The 21,182-nt window shown below is 34.5% G+C and overlaps 1 protein-coding gene across 1 annotated transcript in view; it reads right to left on the bottom strand.

Moving 5' to 3' along the window:
* LRRIQ1 (leucine rich repeats and IQ motif containing 1) overlaps positions 1 to 21,182 on the bottom strand; it is a 234,048-nt gene that overhangs the window by 22,411 nt on the left and 190,455 nt on the right. Inside the window, exons 25-26 of the mRNA XM_063646532.1 lie at positions 11,577 to 11,709; positions 8,455 to 8,515 (exon numbers count right to left, since the gene is read on the bottom strand). Coding sequence (XP_063502602.1) covers positions 8,455 to 8,515; positions 11,577 to 11,709 — 194 coding nt within the window. The remainder of the gene's footprint in view (positions 1 to 8,454; positions 8,516 to 11,576; positions 11,710 to 21,182) is intronic.

Here is a 21,182-nt window from a genome sequence, read left to right as displayed (position 1 = left end):
ACTGAGTTCCCTATGCACCCTACACCCACCATGCCTCAATGACAACATTTCACATAACCAAATCATGATCAACAAAACCAGAAAACTGACACTGTATCAATACTATTACTTTACTATTACTAAACAACTGACCTTATTAGGACTTCGCTAGCTTTCACATGCCCTAATTTTTTCTTGTTTGTAGTTCTATGACATTTTATCATATGTATAAATTATGCATACATATATGTATAGATTATGTATTATATTAATATGTATAGATTCAACTATTATCACAATTAGGACACAAATCTGTTCCGTCTTCCCAAAGAAACTCTCTTGTTCTCCTTTACAGTCACATCCTTTCCCCAACCTAAGCATGGCAACTGATCATGTTTTCTCTGTTACTATAATTATGTGATTCTTAAGGATGTTATATTAATGAAATAATACAGCATGTAATCTTTTGAGATTAGCCCTTTTTAACTCAACATAACGTTCTTGAGATCGATGGAAATATTTGTATATGTCAACAGCTTTCTTGTTTATTGCTTTTTAGTTGTGTGTTGTATATCCATTGTATGTATGTACCATTATTTCTTTATTTTTTTTACCCATTCAATGAGATTTGAGTTGTGTTAAGTTTTGGCTATTACAAATAACACTGCTATGAAAGTTTATGTACAGTTTTTTGTTTGAATAAAAGTTCACTTCTCTAGGAAAAATGCTCAGAGGAAGAATAATTAGGTCATACGTTAAGTTTATATTTAACTTTATAAGAAGATTATAAAGCTTCTGAAGGTACCAGAGTCTTTACAAGCTTATAAAGCTTATAAAGTTTTTTTCTCCAGAGTGGCAGTACCATTTTCACCAGCAATGCATGAGAGATACAGTTGCTCTGCATGCTTGTCAACATTTGATAATTTCAGTATTTTTTATTTTAACCACTCTAATGGGGTAGAGTGGTATTATATAGTGGTATTATATCGTTCTCTAAGTGAACACCTTTTCATTTGCTTTTGACAGAAATAGAGTATGAATGTTTCTCCGATAATGTGGTTTGACTTTTCATTTCTCTTTATTTTCTGAATTGTGTCTTGGTAAGGGCAAATGCTTTTAAATATGAACTATAATTGATTTGTAACTTTTGATTTAGGCTTTTTGCCTATGCCAGGTTTGTGGATGTATCTTACTGTTTTCTTCAATAGGTTTTATTTTTATTTATTTGACTATATTTTACTTTTTTTTGGAGACAGGGTCTTGCTCTGTTGCCCAGGCTGCAGTGCAGTGGTGTGATCTCAGCTCACTGCAAAGTCTGCCTCCCCCATTCAAGGGATTCTTGTGTCCCAGCCTCCTGAGTAGCTGGGATTACAGGCATGTGCCGCCATGCCCAGCTAATTTTTGTATTTTTGATAGAGATGGAGTTTCACCATGTTGACCAGGCTGGTACCAAACTCCTGGCCTCAAATGATCCACCTCCCTGGGCATCCCAAAGTGCTGGAATTACAAGCGCGAGCCACCATGCCAGGCCACTTCAATAGGTTTTACAATTTTGGCTTTTAAATTAAGGCTCATAATTCATCTTAAATTCATTTTTCATAAGATGAGAAGTAGGAGTCAAGATTCTTTTTTCATATAGTTATCTAGTTGTCCAGCACTATGTGTAGAAAGGGTTATCTTTCCCCCCCTTGAATTGTTTTGATACTTTATAGAAAATAAATTGACCTTACAAGTGTGAGTATTTTTCTGGACTTCCTATACTTTCCATTGATAGATTCTTGTATCTTAACACATATATAAATATATATACATACATATATATGTGTGTGTATATATATATACACACATATATGTGTGTGTGTATATATATATATATATATATATATAAAACAGTCTTGATTACTGGGGATTGATAGCAAGTCTTGAATTCTGCGTAGCACGAGTCTTACTATTCTTTTTTCAAGATTGCATTTGCTATTCTAGGTCCTTTCCATTTCCATACACAGTTTAATATCAGTGTGTACATTTCTACCAAAAATTTTACTGGGATTGCTTTGAATCTACAGAACACTTGGGGAGAATTAATTTCTTACAATTTGAGTTTTTCAACTTATTTATAAATATGGTATGTCTCTGAAATTTTTTAAAGCAGTGCTTTGCAGTTATTAGTGTAGAGGGCTTGCATATTTCAATGTTAACATTTATTTTTAAATATTTTCCATTTGTTGACACTCATGAATGAAATATTTAAATTTAATTTTTAAACTTTATTGCTAATATTTAGAAATGTAGCATATTTTAAATTAATTTTTATTGTGTGTCCTTGAGTAAATTCACTTATTATGTCTAAACTGTTTGTGAGGATTTCTTAAGACTTTTATTTACAAGAAGATGTCATCTGTGAAAATCAGATGGTTTTCTTTTCCAATCAGATTTTCTTGCCTTGTTCCTGATATTAGGTACAAAACATTGGGCCTTTAACCACTAAGTGTATCAAGTTAAGAAAGTGTCTTCTAGTCCTAATTTTCTATGAATTTTTACCACAAATCTGTTGAATTCGCGGTAAACATTTTCTGCATATATTGAGATAATGATTGTTCTCCTTTTTATGTTAATGTGGTAAATTACAATTCTATTTTTACTAGATAGAGAATTGAAGGTTGACATTTTTTTCTTCCACTTTCTTCTGGATGTCAATATTTGTGATCGATAGTGAACCATAATCCTTACAAATGGTCCCCTGTATATCATGTATACTTTAGCTGCTTTAAGTTTTTTTCTTTCTTGTTGGTTTTCAGCAATTTGATTATGATGTGCATAGGTGTAATTTTTGTGTTAAGCTTTTTAAATCTGTTTTCTCATATTTCTCATCAAATTTTAAATGTTTTCAGCGATTAGTTTTCACATATTTTTTTCATCTCTAATCTCTCTTCCGGAAAGTCAACAACATATCTATTAGCTTGCTTGCTATTATCTGACAGAGCACTCAAGCTTTGATTTTTTTAAAGTTATTTTTTCTCTCTCTGCCCTACTTTGGAGTTTATCTTGCTTTGTTTCTGAGTGCACTTTTCTTCCCAATATCTAATTTATTAAGTCCAGCCATTATTTTTTTTCAGTTAAGGTGAAATAGTTTTCAGTTCTAGATTTTCTATCTTATTATTTTTTAAAGTTTATTTTCTCTATTAAGATTTCAATCTGTTTCCTCAACATTTAGATCTCTGAATATATTTATAATAGATGTTATAACTTGCAGGCAAGAATCTTAGAAAGGTTATCTGATTTGGTTCTAGTGATGATTTTCTTTTCTTACAAGGTTCATTTTCCTGCTGCTTTGAAGGATTAGCAATTTTTTACTGCACACTGGACATTGTAATTTTACTTGCTGAATCTGTAGATTTTGTTAGCATCCTTTAAACTCTGTTAGCTTTTATTCTAACAGAGGCAGTTTTTATTCTAGCAGGCAGTTGATTTATTTGTTGATTAACTTGGTCTTTTTGAGGCTTACATTTATGTTTTACTATGTGGATCTAGAGGAGTTTTTAATCCAGGGCTAGAGTCACCCCTTCCTAAAGTTTAACTTTACATGGTCTTAACTAAACGTCTGGGACGTTTTCCACTGTAGCAGGTCAGAACTCCAATGTTTCCCGGTTTTGATTGGTCTCTAGAGTCTCTTTTCAGTTCAGATATTCCCAGTAGCTGTTCCCTTCTGGACCTCAATGAGTCACATAGTGCACTATATACAGAGCTTAGTATTTGGCCAAACACTTAAGGAAACCACTATACCAATTTTTGCAACACTTTCTCTAGTATTTTACCCTGTAAATACCTTTTATCTCAGCAACTCTGAATACTCCTTTCTCTCTTTCTTTTCAACTCAGTGAAACTACTGAGCTCTCTTTAGGCTTCCCTTCCCTCTGCTGCAGTCCAGAAAGTGTTTCCAAGCTGTTATCTGAATTGACTGTGGAACTCATGTGTTTCTTTTATCTCAGGGATCATAGTCCTGTGCTGTCTGTTTTTCAACTTATAAAATAGTTGTTTGATTAATTTTATCCGGGTTTTATAAAAACGTTTTTCTTCAGAAGGACTGGTCTATACTACATCATAGCCCAAAGCAGAAACAATTAGGAAAACAAATAAATTGGTATTAAAATTTTGGTCATTAATTTTTAAAAACAATAATATGTAATTTAAATATATCTATTTTCTGCATGGTTTTAATCTATTCCTCTTGTCTGCTGTATTGTGTTTCATAATATATATCCAAACAATTATTCATTTATTTAATAAAGAGTTCTTAAGTTGCCTCTAAATGTGTATAAATAATACAGCAACACACTTCTTGGTATATATTCTTTGATGGCTGTATGTAAAAATAATCTGGGACATATATATATGTATATATGCACACATACACATACATATATATATCCAGAAATATATATACATCAAAAAGATACATATATATCCAGAAATATATATATATATATCCAAATATATATATGTATCCAAAAATATGTATCTTTTTTTCCTCCAAGAATGGGCTTGCAGACTAATAGGATATTCAAATACCTACTTTAATAAACAATGACAAGTTTCTTTCCAGAATGACTGTACCAGCTTCTACTTTCACCAACTGTACGCAAGGATTTCCACATTGGTGACATCCCTTTGCAATATCCAGTTTTCCAATTTTTGCCATTTGATTAGTATAGTCATAAGACATCTTAATATTCATTTTCATTCCTCCCATCTGGAAACCGAGCATTTCTTCACATACACTTGCCCATTTAGGCATCATCTCTGTGAACCACCAATTTATATTATTTTTCTAATGTATTCATTGGGTTACCTGAAAGAGATCTTTTTATATTTAGATATTGAGCTCTGTTAAACGAGGCACTGAAAACAGTAGTCATATACCTGTTAACCTTTTCTATAAAATCCTTAACACAAAGAAATATTTAATTTAACACAGTCAACTGATATTTTTGCCATATAGTTTGTACTATTCATACCTTTTTAAAAATGTATTTTTAACTGCTAAGTTGCAAAGATATTATTCCTTGTTTTACCTGTTTTACAGCTTTACCTTTCATATTTGGATCTTCGAACTTTCTGAGTTCTGTCCACTGTTGTAAAAGGTGTGCATTCATACTCCTGTATTTTTTCAATGCCATTTAGTAAACAATCTCAGCTTTCCAATCTTTATAGTACAGAGTCATAGATCTATTCCTGACCTTGCTATTCATTTCTATTGGTCTATTCATCCATTCCTGTGCCAGAACCACGAAGTTTGCTTTAGCTTTTTACTAAGCCTTTATGTCTTGTGACACAACTTACTATTCTTTTTCAAAGTCGACCCACATATTCTTGGGTTTTTAATCCTCAATACACATTTTAAGATGAGATTTATCAGGCTTGCAACAACCATTGTAACATTGGATGAGATTTCCTCTAATGTATAGATTTATTTGGGTACAATTGACACATTTTCTAGACTAAGTTGTTGCACTCATGAATACTAAACTTGCCTTGATATTATCATACCCTACCTAGATCATGTTTAACAACTGAGTCAGAGATAGTCACTGAGAAAACTGCAGCCTGATGGGTCTCAGCCAAATCCCTCTCTGGAAATTATCCTTCGCTGAAGAGAACTGCCTTATCAAAGTCATACCTTCTCCTGAGGAGATACAGGAATATTAAAGCCTGGTCCTCTTGCCTCAAGCTAGGACAACCCAAAAGGGTCTTCCCTGTCTCCAGACCTCACTTTCTCTGATGCATCTCTATTGAAGGTCACTATTTTCCTCTGTTCATTTCTGCTTCTTTCATCTCTCACAGGAGTCGTTTTGGAAAGCTCTGCTGAATAAACTCTCTGCATTCAAACATAAAACTATCAGAGTATGTTTCCTGGGAAACCTGAATTATAATTCTGTCTTCTGCAGGAAAATTCCAGGGTTTGGGGGGGTCCATTTAGTCAATTAAATATAAAATTGTCTATATATTTGACATGACTCTGATATATTTTTGGACGTAAAGAAAATGATATTTTGTTTCCATTTTTCTAATTCCTGTCATGCAATATGCTTTGCTCTTCCTTGAAAGACAGAAATGTTATTTACTAGTTTCCTCAATATCCAGAATTTAAATGTTTGATTATGACTTATTCTTGCCTTACTATTGAAGGTTACTAAAGAGTATTCTGGATGATACTCATCCCTATAACTAAGAAATAAAATCCATTGTCTTTTGGCATTCATTGCTTCTGATATGAAGTTAGCTGTCAATTTAATTATTGTTTCTTTGTAGATAATCTTCTGATTTACTAAATTTATCTTTTATAGTGTCCAGTCTAGTGTATATAAATGAAATTTTTTACTTCCAGAGTTTATAATTGGTTTGCTTGCATACCCATCTGTCCTTTCTTAATATTTGATAACTTTCGTTTCATAATTTTCTGTCCTTTTATTGTGGGTGTTATTATTACATTTTTAAGAATCTTATACTAGTAACAGTTGCAGTGGTTTTTTCTTTCTGTTTTTACTTTTAGTTTTCCTCCTAGTTACAGCCTTGTACTGATTGTGTAATTATCTGCCTCCAGTTCCCTGGCACAAGTGGGCAAGTGGGGTGCTTTCATTCTCTAATACTCTTCTAGATATCTACTCTGGTCCTTTAGTCAGCTCTGTATCCTTTTGATAAAAGCCACTGATGCCTTTCCCTGCATCCACTCAATTAAAAAAAGAGACATCTGGATATTTGTATTCTACTACCATTTACCTTGTTTTTGTGTTCAGTTGTATCTCTTCAATGTGAAAACAAAATGTATCATTGTAATGTATATTATTTATTTGTATATAGTGGAAGATAGAGGAATATGGAAAAAGGATTAATATCCTTGCATTAATCTCATAAACCTATTATGATCAGTAATCTATCTGATCAGTTTTCATTCATTTTTAAACATGGAAAAATTAAATATCATAACTTTTTTGTTTTTTGAAAGACAGTCTCACTCTGACATCCACTCTGGAGTACAGTTGTGCAATCTCAACTCACTGAAACTTCCATCTTCTGGGCTCAAATGATCTTCCCACTTAAGCCTCCCAAGTAGCTGGGGCTACAGGTGTGCACCCCCATGCCCAGCTATTTTTTTTTGTATTTTTGGGGGTAGAGATGGGGTTTTGCCATGTTACCCAGAGTGGTCTTGAAATCTTGGGCTCAAGAAGTCTGTCTGCCTCAGCCTCCGAAAGTGCTGAGATTACAGGCCTGAGCCACCATGCTTGACCAAAATATTATATCACTTCTTTATCCTTGCATTCCTTGGCAGATTTATGATCTCAATTCTTGCTCTAAAGTGGCCACTAACCAATCTGTGCCAAAGTGTTAATCAATAATATGGGTAGTGTTAATGGCCTAAATTAGCAATTTTCCTTGGATAATCTACAGGCCACTTTCTTAGAGAGGTCTCTATTAAAATGCAAGAAGATATTTGCTGAGTAGTTATCTCAAATCTGTGCTTAGATTCCAAAAGTATTTTCCAGAACACATGCAATTTAGCTAGCAACTACCTTAATATTTGCTTCTCTTTCAGGAAAACTCCTTGCATGAGTTGTTCATGAAAATGATGAACATAACTGGTCTGGAAATCATAAGACTCATTTCATTCAAGAAGCACATGATCTTTTAATATAAAATTCTATAAGCCAAGCTAAATTATAATCAGTTTTTTGGTGAATGCAGAATCTGAGCAAGGAGTAATGATTGGTTGTAAACTTAGGGTCACCTGATGCATCTATTTTCACCTACCAAAAAGGCCACACACTTCTGTCACTGGTCAGAATACTCTCTTCTCTGGAAATTTCTAGAAACACACTGAAAAATTCTTGTTTCATGTGATCAGTTTTCCTAGACTCCAAATTGACCATTCTCCTTCTGCTTATCTAGTAGCATATAGTGCAATTGACTTTTGCAATGCACATACAGTTATACTGCATAGCATCTTTATTCTGATCATTATGTTTAAAACCTGGTTGTACCAAAAGCTCCAATATTTTACACTTTATTACATAGAGTGGTTGAGCTCACAATTATTTGTTAATTTTTTATATGGTTGGATTTTCTGAGTAATGAGGGTGCTTTGGTATTTCCTCCAGTTATAGCCTACAAATTCTACTCTGCTAAAATACCCAAGAAAAAAGTTTCAATTTTCCATCCAGAGTAATTTTATTTTAAAGTTGTAGGATGCTAATATTTTTACATCTGCCACATAAAATTAACATTTTTAAGCAATGTCACATTTTAAATTGTATTACAAGTCAAGAAAAGATGTTATTATTTTAACACATGATATTTTGATATTATCCCAAATAGAGTTGTGATATTTTCATAGTTTAATTATAAACATATTTTAAAGTGCCATTTATTTGAGCACTAGTGTCTACAACATTTTTCTGTAACTTTAAGCACATTTCTTACCACAAGCTGAACTCTTCCACCATTAAGTACATCTGGATCTAACTCAGGCAAAAAGTGATTGCTGCATAGTGACAAAAACAGAAAGTATTTTATAATGTAAATGTAGAGGAAGCATATAAAAGAAACACCCAACTAAAAAGCTTGAGAGAAATTCGTTATTTACAAAATGGAAATAACAGTTTTCTTAAATTAAGTTACAAGTAAAAATAAGTACAAATGTACATCTTTCCCTAATTTAAAAAAATCAATTTGAGATAAAACTCAATTTCTAAATAACACTTCAATACCACCCTTCTTTGTCAAACATAAACACATGCAAAGAGCCACAATTGATTAGTACTACTAAAGATGGTTAACAAATTATAGAATTTTTAAACATTTTATTTGTATTTGCTTATATGTTTTAGTCGTCTTTTCAAAAAAGTAAAGTTTCCTACTTTTAAAATAGCTCTAGTGTGTTTAATGTGTTATACTAATATTCAAAATAAAATTCTGTTTAAAACTAGAACAATGATATTTGGCTTTTCAAGAACTCTTGTCTTTGAAAATAATTTTTTTCTTAAAATATGACTACCTATTTAATATATTCTATTTTCAAAGGAGAAAGTTTATTAACAATTGCTTATTGTTTAAAATTTTATATATAACTTATTTATGAGTAAGGGTTATTGTTGAATATTTAAATATATCAAAATTTCATCATGAAACATTTTTCTTATATTTTTCTTTACATCTGTTCTAATGTTTTTAATTTTCTGAACAAGACCTCTTATATCTGGCTAACAGAAATAGTAAGTTATGGATTCTATTATTATACGTTTGTTTATAGTTCTAAGGATGCTTTCTCTTATGGTTTGGATGTAGTTTCACCAAAACCCATGTTGAAATTTGATCCCCAATGTAGCAACGTTGGGTGCTGGAAACTAGTGGACAGGTGTTTGGGTCATGAGGGTGGTTACCTTTCATGAATGCCTTGGTGCTATTCTTGCAGTGAGTGAGTTCTTGTTCTTGTTAGCCTGGATTAGTTCTGGCAAGACTGGATTAGTTCCCACGAGAATGGGTTGTTGAAAAGCCAGTATACCCCTTGGGCTTTGCCCCTTCATATGTGTCTATTTCCCCATTGACCTTCCACCATGTGGTGACCTGGCATCAGACACCAAGCAGATTCTGGTGCCATGTTCCTTGAACAACTCAGCCTGCAGAACCATGAGCTAACTAAACCTCTTTTTTTTTTTTATTAATTACCCAGTCTGAGCTATTCTGTTATAGTAACACAAAACAGAATAAAATACTACCCTATTAATTAAATCGATTAATAACAACATAAAATAAATTGTGCTTCCATTAATTTGAATACTTAGTAAGATAAAAATTCTCAAATATTGATGCCTTTATTCCTACTTTTCTGTTCACATTACAATCTGACATAATTCAGATCAAAAAGTTTTATTTTCATTTCCATATGATTTTTCACATTTTTAAATGAATTAAATGGATATAATTGATCATATATTAAAGTTAGGTTTATATATATTAAATGAGATTTGTTTTAAACCTATTTTGACTTGCTGTTAAACTAAGTTTTAACTATAATAATTATAGCTTTTTGTTTGTGTGTTTGATACTCATGTGAAACAGTTACTACCCACAATGACTGGAAATATTTCTAAAATTGTCTTTCTATTCAATATTGGCTTAGTGTTTTTTTTTTTTTTTTTGAGGCGGAGTCTGGCTCTGTCGCCCAGGCTGGAGTGCAGTGGCGCTATCTCGGCTCACTGCCAGCTCCGCCTCCCGGGTTCGTGCCATTCTCCTGCCTCAGACTCCCGAGTAGCTGGGACTACAGGCGCCTGCTACCGCGCCCAGCTAATTTTTTGTATTTTTAGTAGAGACGGGGTTTCACCGTGTTAGCCAGGATGGTTTCGATCTACTGACCTCGTGATCCGCCTGCCTCGGCCTCCCAAAGTGCTGGGATTACAGGCGTGAGCCACCGCGCCCGGCCAAGCTTACATTTTTAATAAATGCCCATAATAACACTTTTACTCCTTTGTGGATATATGTAGCTAAAACAAAAATCTTGAAAACCTATGTAAAAATATAATCTCTGGACTTTTATTTCCTTAAGTCTTTGGTTCAGGATGCATACATGCTTTATACCACATTGTTAGGGGCTGGATTCTGTCCCCTAAAATTCATATATTGAAGTTCTAACCCCTAGTACCTCAGAATATGGCTGTACTTAGAGACTGGAAAGAGGTAATAAGGTAGATAAGATCATATAGGTGTGCCTTAATCCAATATCACTGGTGTCCTTATAGGAAGAGAAGATTAGAACAAAGACAACACAGCCCAAGGGATGACAATGTGAGGATACAGCAAGAAAGTAGCCATCTGCAAACAAAGGAGAAGGTCTCCAAAGATACTAAACCTGCTAACACCTTGATCTTGAACTTGTAGCCTCTGGAGCTGAGTGAGATAAACTAATTTTCCCTTGTTTAAATTACCCAATCTGGTATTTTGTTATGGCAGCCCTAGCAAAATGGTACATACATTAATATAACAAAAATTAATTAAGCAACTTTTAGATTTAAGGTACCTTGTTGCTAGAGAATATAAACATTTGATATCTTCAACCTTGTAACTCACCTGTACGCCATGAGTCAGAATTATTCTCTCTTTATTAAAGAGGAAACTGAAGCTTTGGGGCATCAGTGAAATGAATTACATGACTGGTAAAGTAACAGCCACAGGGTTGAATTATAATTTTAACTGTCAAAATTATAAATAACAAAAATAAAGCAAAATAAAACACAACCTATAATATACATGATATCTAAAAAAATTTAATGAATACCACATTTTTTACTTTATAGAGTAGAATTATTTTTGTGGCTCATCTGTTGGTTTCAAGTATTACAGAATAGAGTTGTTCCCAAACATTTCAGGGTGAAAAATAGAAGGAGTAATTAAATCTATTCTATATGAAAGGCCTTTGTATTACCTGGCAACGTAGCGTATTGGCCTTTGGCTATAAAGTCATGTTTGTTTTATCATAATTAACCTAGGTTTCAATTTTCAAGATGTGTTTACAATACAAAAATCTAATTTAGAGGAAATGACCTCACCATTTCATATTTCTGGAACTAGTCGTTTCATGAACCCCAACCTGTGTGTGAAGCCATTGGTATGTATATTCTCTATTCCTTTCTAATGTTTCATTTGCAGTGGTATCTTTGTGGATAGGGTCTTCTTCTATACCTGTGGAAGAAATATAGAACGTGTATTTATTATTTAAAGAGATCAAACTTTGGCCAACCAGTTCCATCTGTGCTAAACATTTTGTCACAAGAAAGAAAAAAAATGACTAACTTATGAGAGCTAAATCTGTAAGAAAACTAATGTCAGTAAGAAAAGTAATGTCAGTCACAGGTTAACTATTTTTCCTGCTTAAGTTTCAAACCCATTTATTTTGAAAAAAATACTTAAAATCAATCACCATTTATAGGGTTTGTTTTTGAGTTTTTAATTAGAAAAATCAGCGAGTTATTTTTTGGTAGACTGTAGAATTTTTTAAATATAAAAACATCTGTTCCCTATCTGTCTTTTCAGGATTAAAGTCTAATTGTTTTTATACCATTCTTATCCATATGGAGAATTTATAAATTATATTGAGTGTTTTTGAACCTGAATTTTCATTTACATAAAACTGAGCTCGCTTTGTGTAAGCTACTATAGTATTTCACGCATATCAGAGTTACACTGAAGACTAGTTGTTTTAAAGCCTTCCTCCATGGACTTGATCTTTTAGACTGCTTCATTTTTGGTTTAGGGCTTGTTGGCTTCATAAACTTGATTGATAGTACACCAGAGGGAGACACCACTTAAAACCTAAATCACAGTAATCAACTCAGAACAATCCTGTAGTTTAAAAACCTGAAAATTTAAAATGTCAATTTATTACTTTGAAATATTCTTTTGTTACAGATGTTTGTACATAAGAAGTCTACATATTTGCAAGTTGTTTGGAAAATGAATAAAGCATGGTGCAAAACCTATTTTGAATATTCTGTGCATGTACGTGCAGATACACATACACACAAGCTTAGCATGTGTCATTCAGAATATGTTGAGGATGATATATCTAACATGTCTTTCTTCCTTAAAAGTTATTGTTGTAATTAGTGAAATGACTCTAGTTTTCAATTTAAACAGATGTTGAAGCCAGGTCTCTGGAAAGCTTAAAATCTGGATGCTTTGGGTATCTAAAACTGTTACTTAGTAAAGTTCCTATTGCTTCTTATGCGACCTTATGTTTCTAAAATGACTTCAGCCCTTGAAACCCGAACTTAGGCCAATTCTTCCATAGTTGCTACAATTAGAGGAACACTTACTTCACATGAGGGGATTGGCCATTGAATCCATGAGCAGAATCCATTTTCATAAACAGCCTTATAATTATACAAAAGTTCTTTGTAGATTCTGGATATTAGCCCCTTATCAGATGGGAAGATTGTAAAAATTTTCTCCCATTCTGTAGGTTGCCTGTTCACTCTGATGATAGTTTCTTTTGCTGTACAGAAGCTGTTTAGTTTAATTAGATCCCATTTGTCAATTTTGGCTTTTGTTGCCATTGCTTTTGGTGTTTTAGTCATGAAGTCCTTGCCGATGCCTATGTCCTGAATGGTATTGCCTAGGTTTTCTTCTAAGGTTTTTATGGTTTTAGGTCTAACATTTAAGTTTTTAATACATCTTGAATTGATTTTTGTATAAGGTGTAAGGAAGGGATCCATTTTCAGCTTTCTACTTATTGCTAGCCAGTTTTCCCAGCACCACTTATTAAATAGGGAATCTTTTCCCCATTTCTTGTTTTTGTCAGGTTTGTCAAAGATCAGATGGTTGTAGATGTGTGGTATTATTTCCAAGGGCTCTATTCTGTTCCATTGGTCTATATCTCTGTTTTATTATTATTTCCAAGGGCTCTATTCTGTTCCATTGGTCTATATCTCTGTTTTGGTACCAGTACCATGCTGTTTTGGTTACTGTAGCCTTGTAGTATAGTTTGAAGTCAGGTAGCACGATGCCTCCAGCTTTGTTCTTTTGGCTTAGGATTGTCTTGGCAATGCGGGCTCTTTTTTGGTTCCATATGAACTTTAAAGTAGGTTTTTCCAATTCTGTGAAGAAAGCCATTGGTAGCTTGATGGGGGTGGCATTGAATCCATAAATTACCTTGGGCAGTATGGCCATTTTCACAATATTGATTCTTCCTATCCATGAGAACTTAAGCAAATTTACGAGAAAACATCAAACAACCCCATCAAAAAGTGGGCAAAGGATATGAACAGACACTTCTCAGAAGAAGACATTTATGCAGCCAACAGACACATGAAAAAATGCTCATCATCACTGGCCATCAGAGAAATGCAAACCAAAACCACAATGAGATACCATCTCACACCAGTTAGAATGGTGATCATTAAAAAGTCAGGCAACAACAGGTGCTGGAGAGGATGTGGAGAAATAGGAACACTTTTACACTGTTGGTGGGACTGTAAACTAGTTCAACATTGTGGAAGACAGTGTGGCGATTCCTCAGGGATCTAGAACTAGAAATATCATTTGACCCAGCCATCCCATTACTGGGCATATACCCAAAGGATTATAAATCATGCTGCTATAAAGACACATGCAAACGTATGTTTATTGCAGCACTATTCACAATAGCAAAGACTTGGAACCAACCCAAATGTCCATCAATGATAGACTGGATTAAGAAAATGTGGCACATATACACCATGGAATACTATGCAGCCATCAAAAAGGATGAGTTCATGTCCTTTGTAGGGACATGGATGAAGCTGAAAACCATCATTCTGAGCAAACTATCGCAAGGACAGAAAATCAAACACCGCATGTTCTCACTCATAGGTGGGAATTGAACAATGAGAACACATGGACACGGTGGGGCACATCACACACCGGGGCCTGCTGGGGGTTGGGGGGAGGAGGGAGGGATGGCATTAGGAGATATACCTAATGTAAATGACGGGTTAATGGGTACAGCACACCAACATGGCACATGTATACATATGTAACAAACCTGCACGTTGTGCACATGTACCCTAGAACTTAAAGTAAAAAAAAAAAAAAGGAAGTAGAAAAAAATAATTATACAAAAGTTATAAAACATTCTCAAACAAAGGGAAGATTTGGCATTGCTACACACTGCACTGGGTCTCTTCTAGCAAAACCCCAGCTACTGATCTGGTTTCCTTAGTGACCAGGCCAGATGTTGCACAGCACAGTGACAGAAAACAGTGATGACTCAGTGACCCTGATGATCAACTGAGCCCAAGATTTGAAACTCACCTACTCCTGATATGGAGAGAATCCTTTTGTAATAAGTAAACTTTTAGTTAAAACAGAAATAATCTCAGTCTTCCCGTTCTTAAAAATAGTGGCATATACTTGCAACGGTCACTTTTTAAAGTACTCATTTTGGAAAGCTTTCCTCAATTCTACAATAACACTTCAGAAACTCTAAGTAATTTTACATCAAAACTCAGCCAAAGTTCTAAACAATTCCTGAGTAAAAAGGAGAGATTTCATCATAAGGATCTAATTCTTATTAACCAATTTAACCCCAAGGCATAAATTGGTAGATTGGCATGAGCTCAGTGTAAGCAACAGAACAAGCATAGTGGTGAAATTGGCTGGATGTACTTGAAAATACTGCAATTCAAATGTTAGAGGAAGTAGTTCTGTCTCAGCAAAATCATTTCAGAATTACTCCTGTTACTGAGGAAGAGAAAGTAACATTTATTCTTGGAAGCTTGCAGAAGTCCTTCTTTTAGCAACTTGTGTAGGAAGAATAAGGGTGACCTGGATTAATTAACGGATACTTATCAGTTTCAGGTTAGGCTGCCCAGTAATTCCTTCCTTTCAATATTAGAAGAAGCAACCTTCTGCCTGCAGAACACTAATCTCTTTGTCCACAATTCCTTGCTACTTCTATGGGTCTTGCATCATCAGTTCCCTACATTATCAACCTAAGAAAAATGCCTTCCTTTGATTCTTGCTATCCTCCAGTTACTACTGTTTATATGTGCTTTCTACTTCAAAACACAATCTTGAGTAATTTTATTAAACATTTTTTGAACTTTTATTATAAAAATAATACATACTCATTATAGAAAATTTAGAAAGTAAAAAGTCAAAGAAAAGACAATCTGCAAACACCATTATCAAGACAACCGCTGGTTAATATTTAAAGACATTTACTTGTAGCTGTTTTCACATTTTTTTTGTTTTGTTTTGACTTCAGTTTACACACATAGTTGTTCCTCAGTACCCATAAGGGATTGGTTCCAGGACCTTCTTTGAATACAAAAATTGGTGGATGCTCAAGTCCCTGATAGGAAATGGCATTTGCTTATAATCTGTGAACATCCTCCTAGATACATTAAATCATTTACAGATTACTCATAATGCCCAATAGAATATAAACTGTTATACTAATTTTTTTAAGGAAATAATGAAAGAAAAAATCTGTACATGTTCAGTATAAGTGCATTTAAAAATTTTTTTTTTATCTGCAGTTGGTTGAACCTACAGATGCAGAACCCATGGATATGAGAGGCTGACTGTAATTATATGTATTCTTCATATCCTACTTTTCAGTGAGTATTATAATAAATGTATTATATGTAATAGAAAACTCAGACATAATTTTCATGGTTTTATACTATGATCTACCAACTTATTATATAACAGGTTTTTAATTATCTCTTTTTAAATTTTACCTTAAGTTCTGAGATACATGTGCAGAATATGCAGTTTTGTTACATAACTATACACGTGCCATGGTAGTTTACTGCACCCATCAACTCATCATCTACATTAGGTATTTCTCCTAATGCTAATCCTCCCCTAGCCCCCCACCCCTCAACATGCCCAACTGCGTGTTGTTCCCCTCCCTGTGTCCATATGTTCTCATTGTTCAGCTCCCAATTATGAGTGAGAACATGTGGTATTTGGTTTTCTGTTCCTGTGTTAGTTTGCTGAGAATGATGGTTTCCAGCTTCATCCATGTCCCTGCAAAGGACATGAACTCATCCTTTTTGATGGCTGCATAGTATTCCATGGTGTATATGTGCCACATTTTCTTAATCCAGTCTATCATTGATGGGCATTTGGGTTGATTTCAGTCTTTGCTATTGTGAATAGTGCTGCAATAAACATATGTGTGGATGTGTCTTTATAGTAGAATGATGTATAATCCTTTGGGTATATACCCACTAATGAGATTGCTGGGTCAAATGGTATTTCTAGTTCTAGATTGCCATACTGTCTTCCACAATGGTTGAACTAATTTACACTCCCACCAACAGTGTAAAAGTATTCCTATTTCTCCACATCCTCTCCAGGATGTTGGTTCCTGATTTTTTAATGATTGCCATTCTAACTGGCATGAGATGGCATCTCATTGTGGTTTTGATTTGCATTTCTTTAATGACCAGTGATGATGAGCTTTTTTTCACGTTTGTTTTCTGCATAAATAATTAATCCATTTTAAAAGATGGAATAAGAATAAAATATCTAACAGTATAAATATTTTAAAGAATTTGATATAATCTATATTGTCAAATGGTTTTAAAAGGTCTCCCCAATTACATACCTTATGAGATTGCTTATTTTACTGAGTCCCTGGTCAACAGTAAGAAAGCAAATATTTTTAAACTGCTGATAATTTGGTAACAAGACTACTGTCTAATTATGGTCTTAATTTATACATCTTTTCTAGCAAAATGGAACATTATAATTATTTAATTATTTTATTTTATTTTATTTTTGAGACGGAGTCTTGCTCTGTCACCCGGGCTGGAGTGCAGTGGCGCAATCTCACTCAAGCTCACTGCAAGCTCCGCCTCCCAGGTTCATGCCATTCTCCTGCCTCAGCCTCCCTAGTTGCTGGGACTACAGGCACCTGCCACCACACCCGGCTAATTTTTTGTATTTTTAGTAGAGGCGGGGTTTCACCATGTTAGCCAGGATGGTCTCGATCTCCTGACCTCGTGATCCGCCTGCCTTGGCCTCCCAAAGTGCTGGGATTACAGGCGTGAGCCACCGCGCCCAGCCTATTTAATAATTTTAGTTTGTACATTGTAAAATATCTTTTTTGTTTTCTTCAATTATCTACTGGATTCTAGTTTCCTTTTTTGTTTTTGACTATTTATAATTCTTTTTCTGTTATCACTGGTGCAAATATTTTCTTCTGACCATTTGTTGATTTTAGTTTCTACTCTATTTTCAAAAGGGGCATTTTCATTTTCTGTAGGCATACAGATTTATATATTTGCCCCAAATCTTCTAAACTATAGGCTACTTTCCTTTCATAATTTATAGGTATTTCCCAATTCTATAAACTGCAAGAGATATAAGAGGATTTCAGGGACAAATTGGACACTCTTCCAATATTTTGTTTTTCACAAATAATATCACTACGAGATACTGTAAGATGGTCTGAAACTGGCTTATCTAACAATTATATTCATTCCTTAATTTCACTGACCTCACTGCTGGATTCCAGACCACTTCCTTTGTCTTACAACTCTTTTTTTTCTGCAGGCCTTTGGGACACCAGACATCAAGTATTCCCTCCCTTCAGGATCCTTTTTAGATTCCTTTAGATGTTGGTGCTCCCAATTTTACAAGTACCTAGGAGTCAGTACCCACCCTATATCTGGCACTGTGCTAGCTTCTGATAACAGTCAACCTGATTGGCATAGTTTCTTATCTCATGAGCTAACAGCTGAGAGGACTAGGTATCACCAACCTCTATCTTAATCCTGTTCTTGTATCTCGTATTTCCACCTGAACTTCAAAATCACAACTTGTCTTTACCATCATCATCCTACTTAAGTATGTTTTTTCCTCCTGGATTCCGAAGTAACTCAGATTACTCAGTCTGTAGTCAATATTGGCTACTTATTCTTTAAGTACAAATGTCTAATCAGAAATAAGATCTAGTCCACCTCCTGGGTAACCTACTAATCTGGTTCCTTCTTTCTTTCACCATTGCAACCGTTTTACTTCAGGCCCCATTCTGAACGTGAGTGAGCAGTCCTATATGTGGTGATATATGTATGTGTAAGGATACTTTTCTTACCTGTCACAACAGAGGAGGTTCTCTTCCTCTTAAACCCAACGCCTTAAACTGTGCGCCAGATCCCAATCCTTCCATATAATCTAGAATCCCTTACCATCAGTTTCCCTTTTCTTCTATATTTTCAGCATCTCTTACAACTGATTTTTTACATTCCCCTCCAGTGACTCTTCTCTCTCTCCTTCCCTAATCAGATGAGCTTCTTGAAGACAAAGATTAGTCTCTGTTGACTTAGTTGCCATCTGCATTATGGCTTTCTCCCAACACCCTTTCACTGGAACTGTGCACATCAAAAGCATCATAATGCTAAATTTGGGGTACTTTTTGAAGTTCATATCTTACTGACTTCTCTATAGTATTATTCACTGTTATCCACTCCCTCCTTCTTGAAAGGCTTGTTTTCCCTGGATTCATTACCTTCTCCATGGTTTTTTTTTTTTTTTTTTATAATTTCCTCCTTTTTTTTATTTTTTATTTTTTTATTTTTATTTTTTAAATTTATTTATTATTATTATACTTTAGGTTTTAGGGTACATGTGCGCAATGTGCAGGTTAGTTACATATGTATACATGTGCCATGCTGGTGCGCTGCACCCACTAACTCGTCATCTAGCATTAGGTATATCTCCCAATGCTATCCCTCCCCCCTCCCCCCACCCCACAACAGTCCCCAGAGTGTGATGTTCCCCTTCCTGTGTCCATGTGTTCTCATTGTTCAATTCCCACCTATGAGTGAGAATATGCGGTGTTTGGTTTTTTGTTCTTGTGATAGTTTACTGTGAATGATGATTTCCACCAACCCAAATGACCTTCTCCATGTTTTTATTCTCAATCCTTTGGCTAAACCCCAGTCTCTTCCAAGGGCCCCTCTTCCCTTGCCATCTTTTTCAATCTCAGGATTCTTCTCTGGAGTTCTATCTTGGCCCCATTTTATTTTTAGGCTATACTCTCTCTGTATAATGATATCCATTCAAATTCTTCAATTGCCATTTTTATTTCCTTCTGAGACATGTATTCAAAGACCCCTCACTTATATATCCAACAGATACTTCAAGCATGTCAAAAAATTGAACTCATGTTTATTATTTAATCTTTTCCTAAATTTTCTATAATGCTATCACTATCATTAATTTACAACTGAGAAAACAGAATGTGGCACTGATTCTTTCTCACCTTCCAACTGCATATTTTACCATTATGTTAAATCTATCAAATCTCCTCCATTCCCACTGCCACTATTTTTAATTCAGGCTAATTGTTTCTTCTGAATTACTGCAACAGCCTTCTAACTGGCCTCTGCTTTTATTCTCCCTCCCACAGACATATCTCCATACTGCAAATGATCTTGCTAAAGTACAAATCTAATTGTGTCATCTCATAGGTTAAATTCCTGGTTCTCCACTGCCTTTAGATAATATTGAGTTTTTTTTTTTTCCATAATGTACAGGTCTTACTTTATATCTTCAGACACTTCTGTTAGGTTCCTCTCTCAATTCCCCAGACATAGTGTAGTTACCCCAAATGTTCTCTTTTGCCCACAGACCTTTGCCCATACTATCTTCTATGCTTGGGACTATCCACTTTGCCAAGGGTATTCCTGCTTCAGGTCTTTAGGTCTCAGTTTAGAACTTCCATTCTTTGGGGTATGCTCCCTGATCATCCAACACTGTGTTCCTTATTTAAATTAGGTTAGGTATGCTCATTCCAAAGAACTGTATAGATACCCCATGATAGCATTCATTACATTATATTTTATTTTCTTATCTATGTGTCTGCTTTCCTACTATTATCAAGGGCAAAAATTACAATTACTTTTCCACCAATCTAATACAATATAATCTCCTTAAGTAGTACATAGTAGGATGGTGCTCAAAAATATTTGTGAAATTAAATAATTATCACAGTTGATTAATGTTGTCTCAGTACCCTGAGAAAAGTAGAACTAGAATTTGAAGGTTTTTAGCATGTGGACAAACCTGTGCATTGTGAAGGATAACACATGTCTAAACATGATTAATGTAATTATTATAACACAAACTTCAGCTTTGAAGGTCAAGATTAGATTGGGATAAAAATTAGCAACTAATGGTACAGAATTAAACACAAAACCAGGCCAGGCGTGGTGGCTCACATCTGTAATTCCAGCACTTTGGGAGCCTGAGGGGGGCGGATCACCTGAGGTCAGGAGTTTGAGACCAGCCTGGCCAACATGGTGAAACCCCATCTCTACTAAAAATACAAAAATTAGCCGGGTGTGGTATTGCATGCCTGTAATCCCAACTACTATAGGGAGGCTGAGGCAGGAGAATTGCTTGAACCCAGGGGGAGGGGTTTGCAATGAGCCAGGATCACACCACTGCCCTCCAACCTGGGCGACAGAGTGAAACTTTGTCTCAAAAAATAAAATTAAATAAAAATAAATAAATAAAAATAAAAATAAAACACAAAACCAATAAAAAAGAAACACTACTCATTCATATAAAATTACTTTATAAAATGTTTGAAATATACTCAATCATAGAGGAAAGCAGATAATAGTTTTAAGAAGTTCACCAAAAGAAATGAAGTA

This window comes from Pongo pygmaeus, chromosome 10, assembly GCF_028885625.2.
Source record: "Pongo pygmaeus isolate AG05252 chromosome 10, NHGRI_mPonPyg2-v2.0_pri, whole genome shotgun sequence".
In the NCBI taxonomy this organism is placed as follows: Eukaryota; Metazoa; Chordata; class Mammalia; order Primates; family Hominidae; genus Pongo; species Pongo pygmaeus.
Note: the sequence above shows the minus strand (reverse complement) of the source record. Positions and strands in the feature narration are given on the sequence as shown.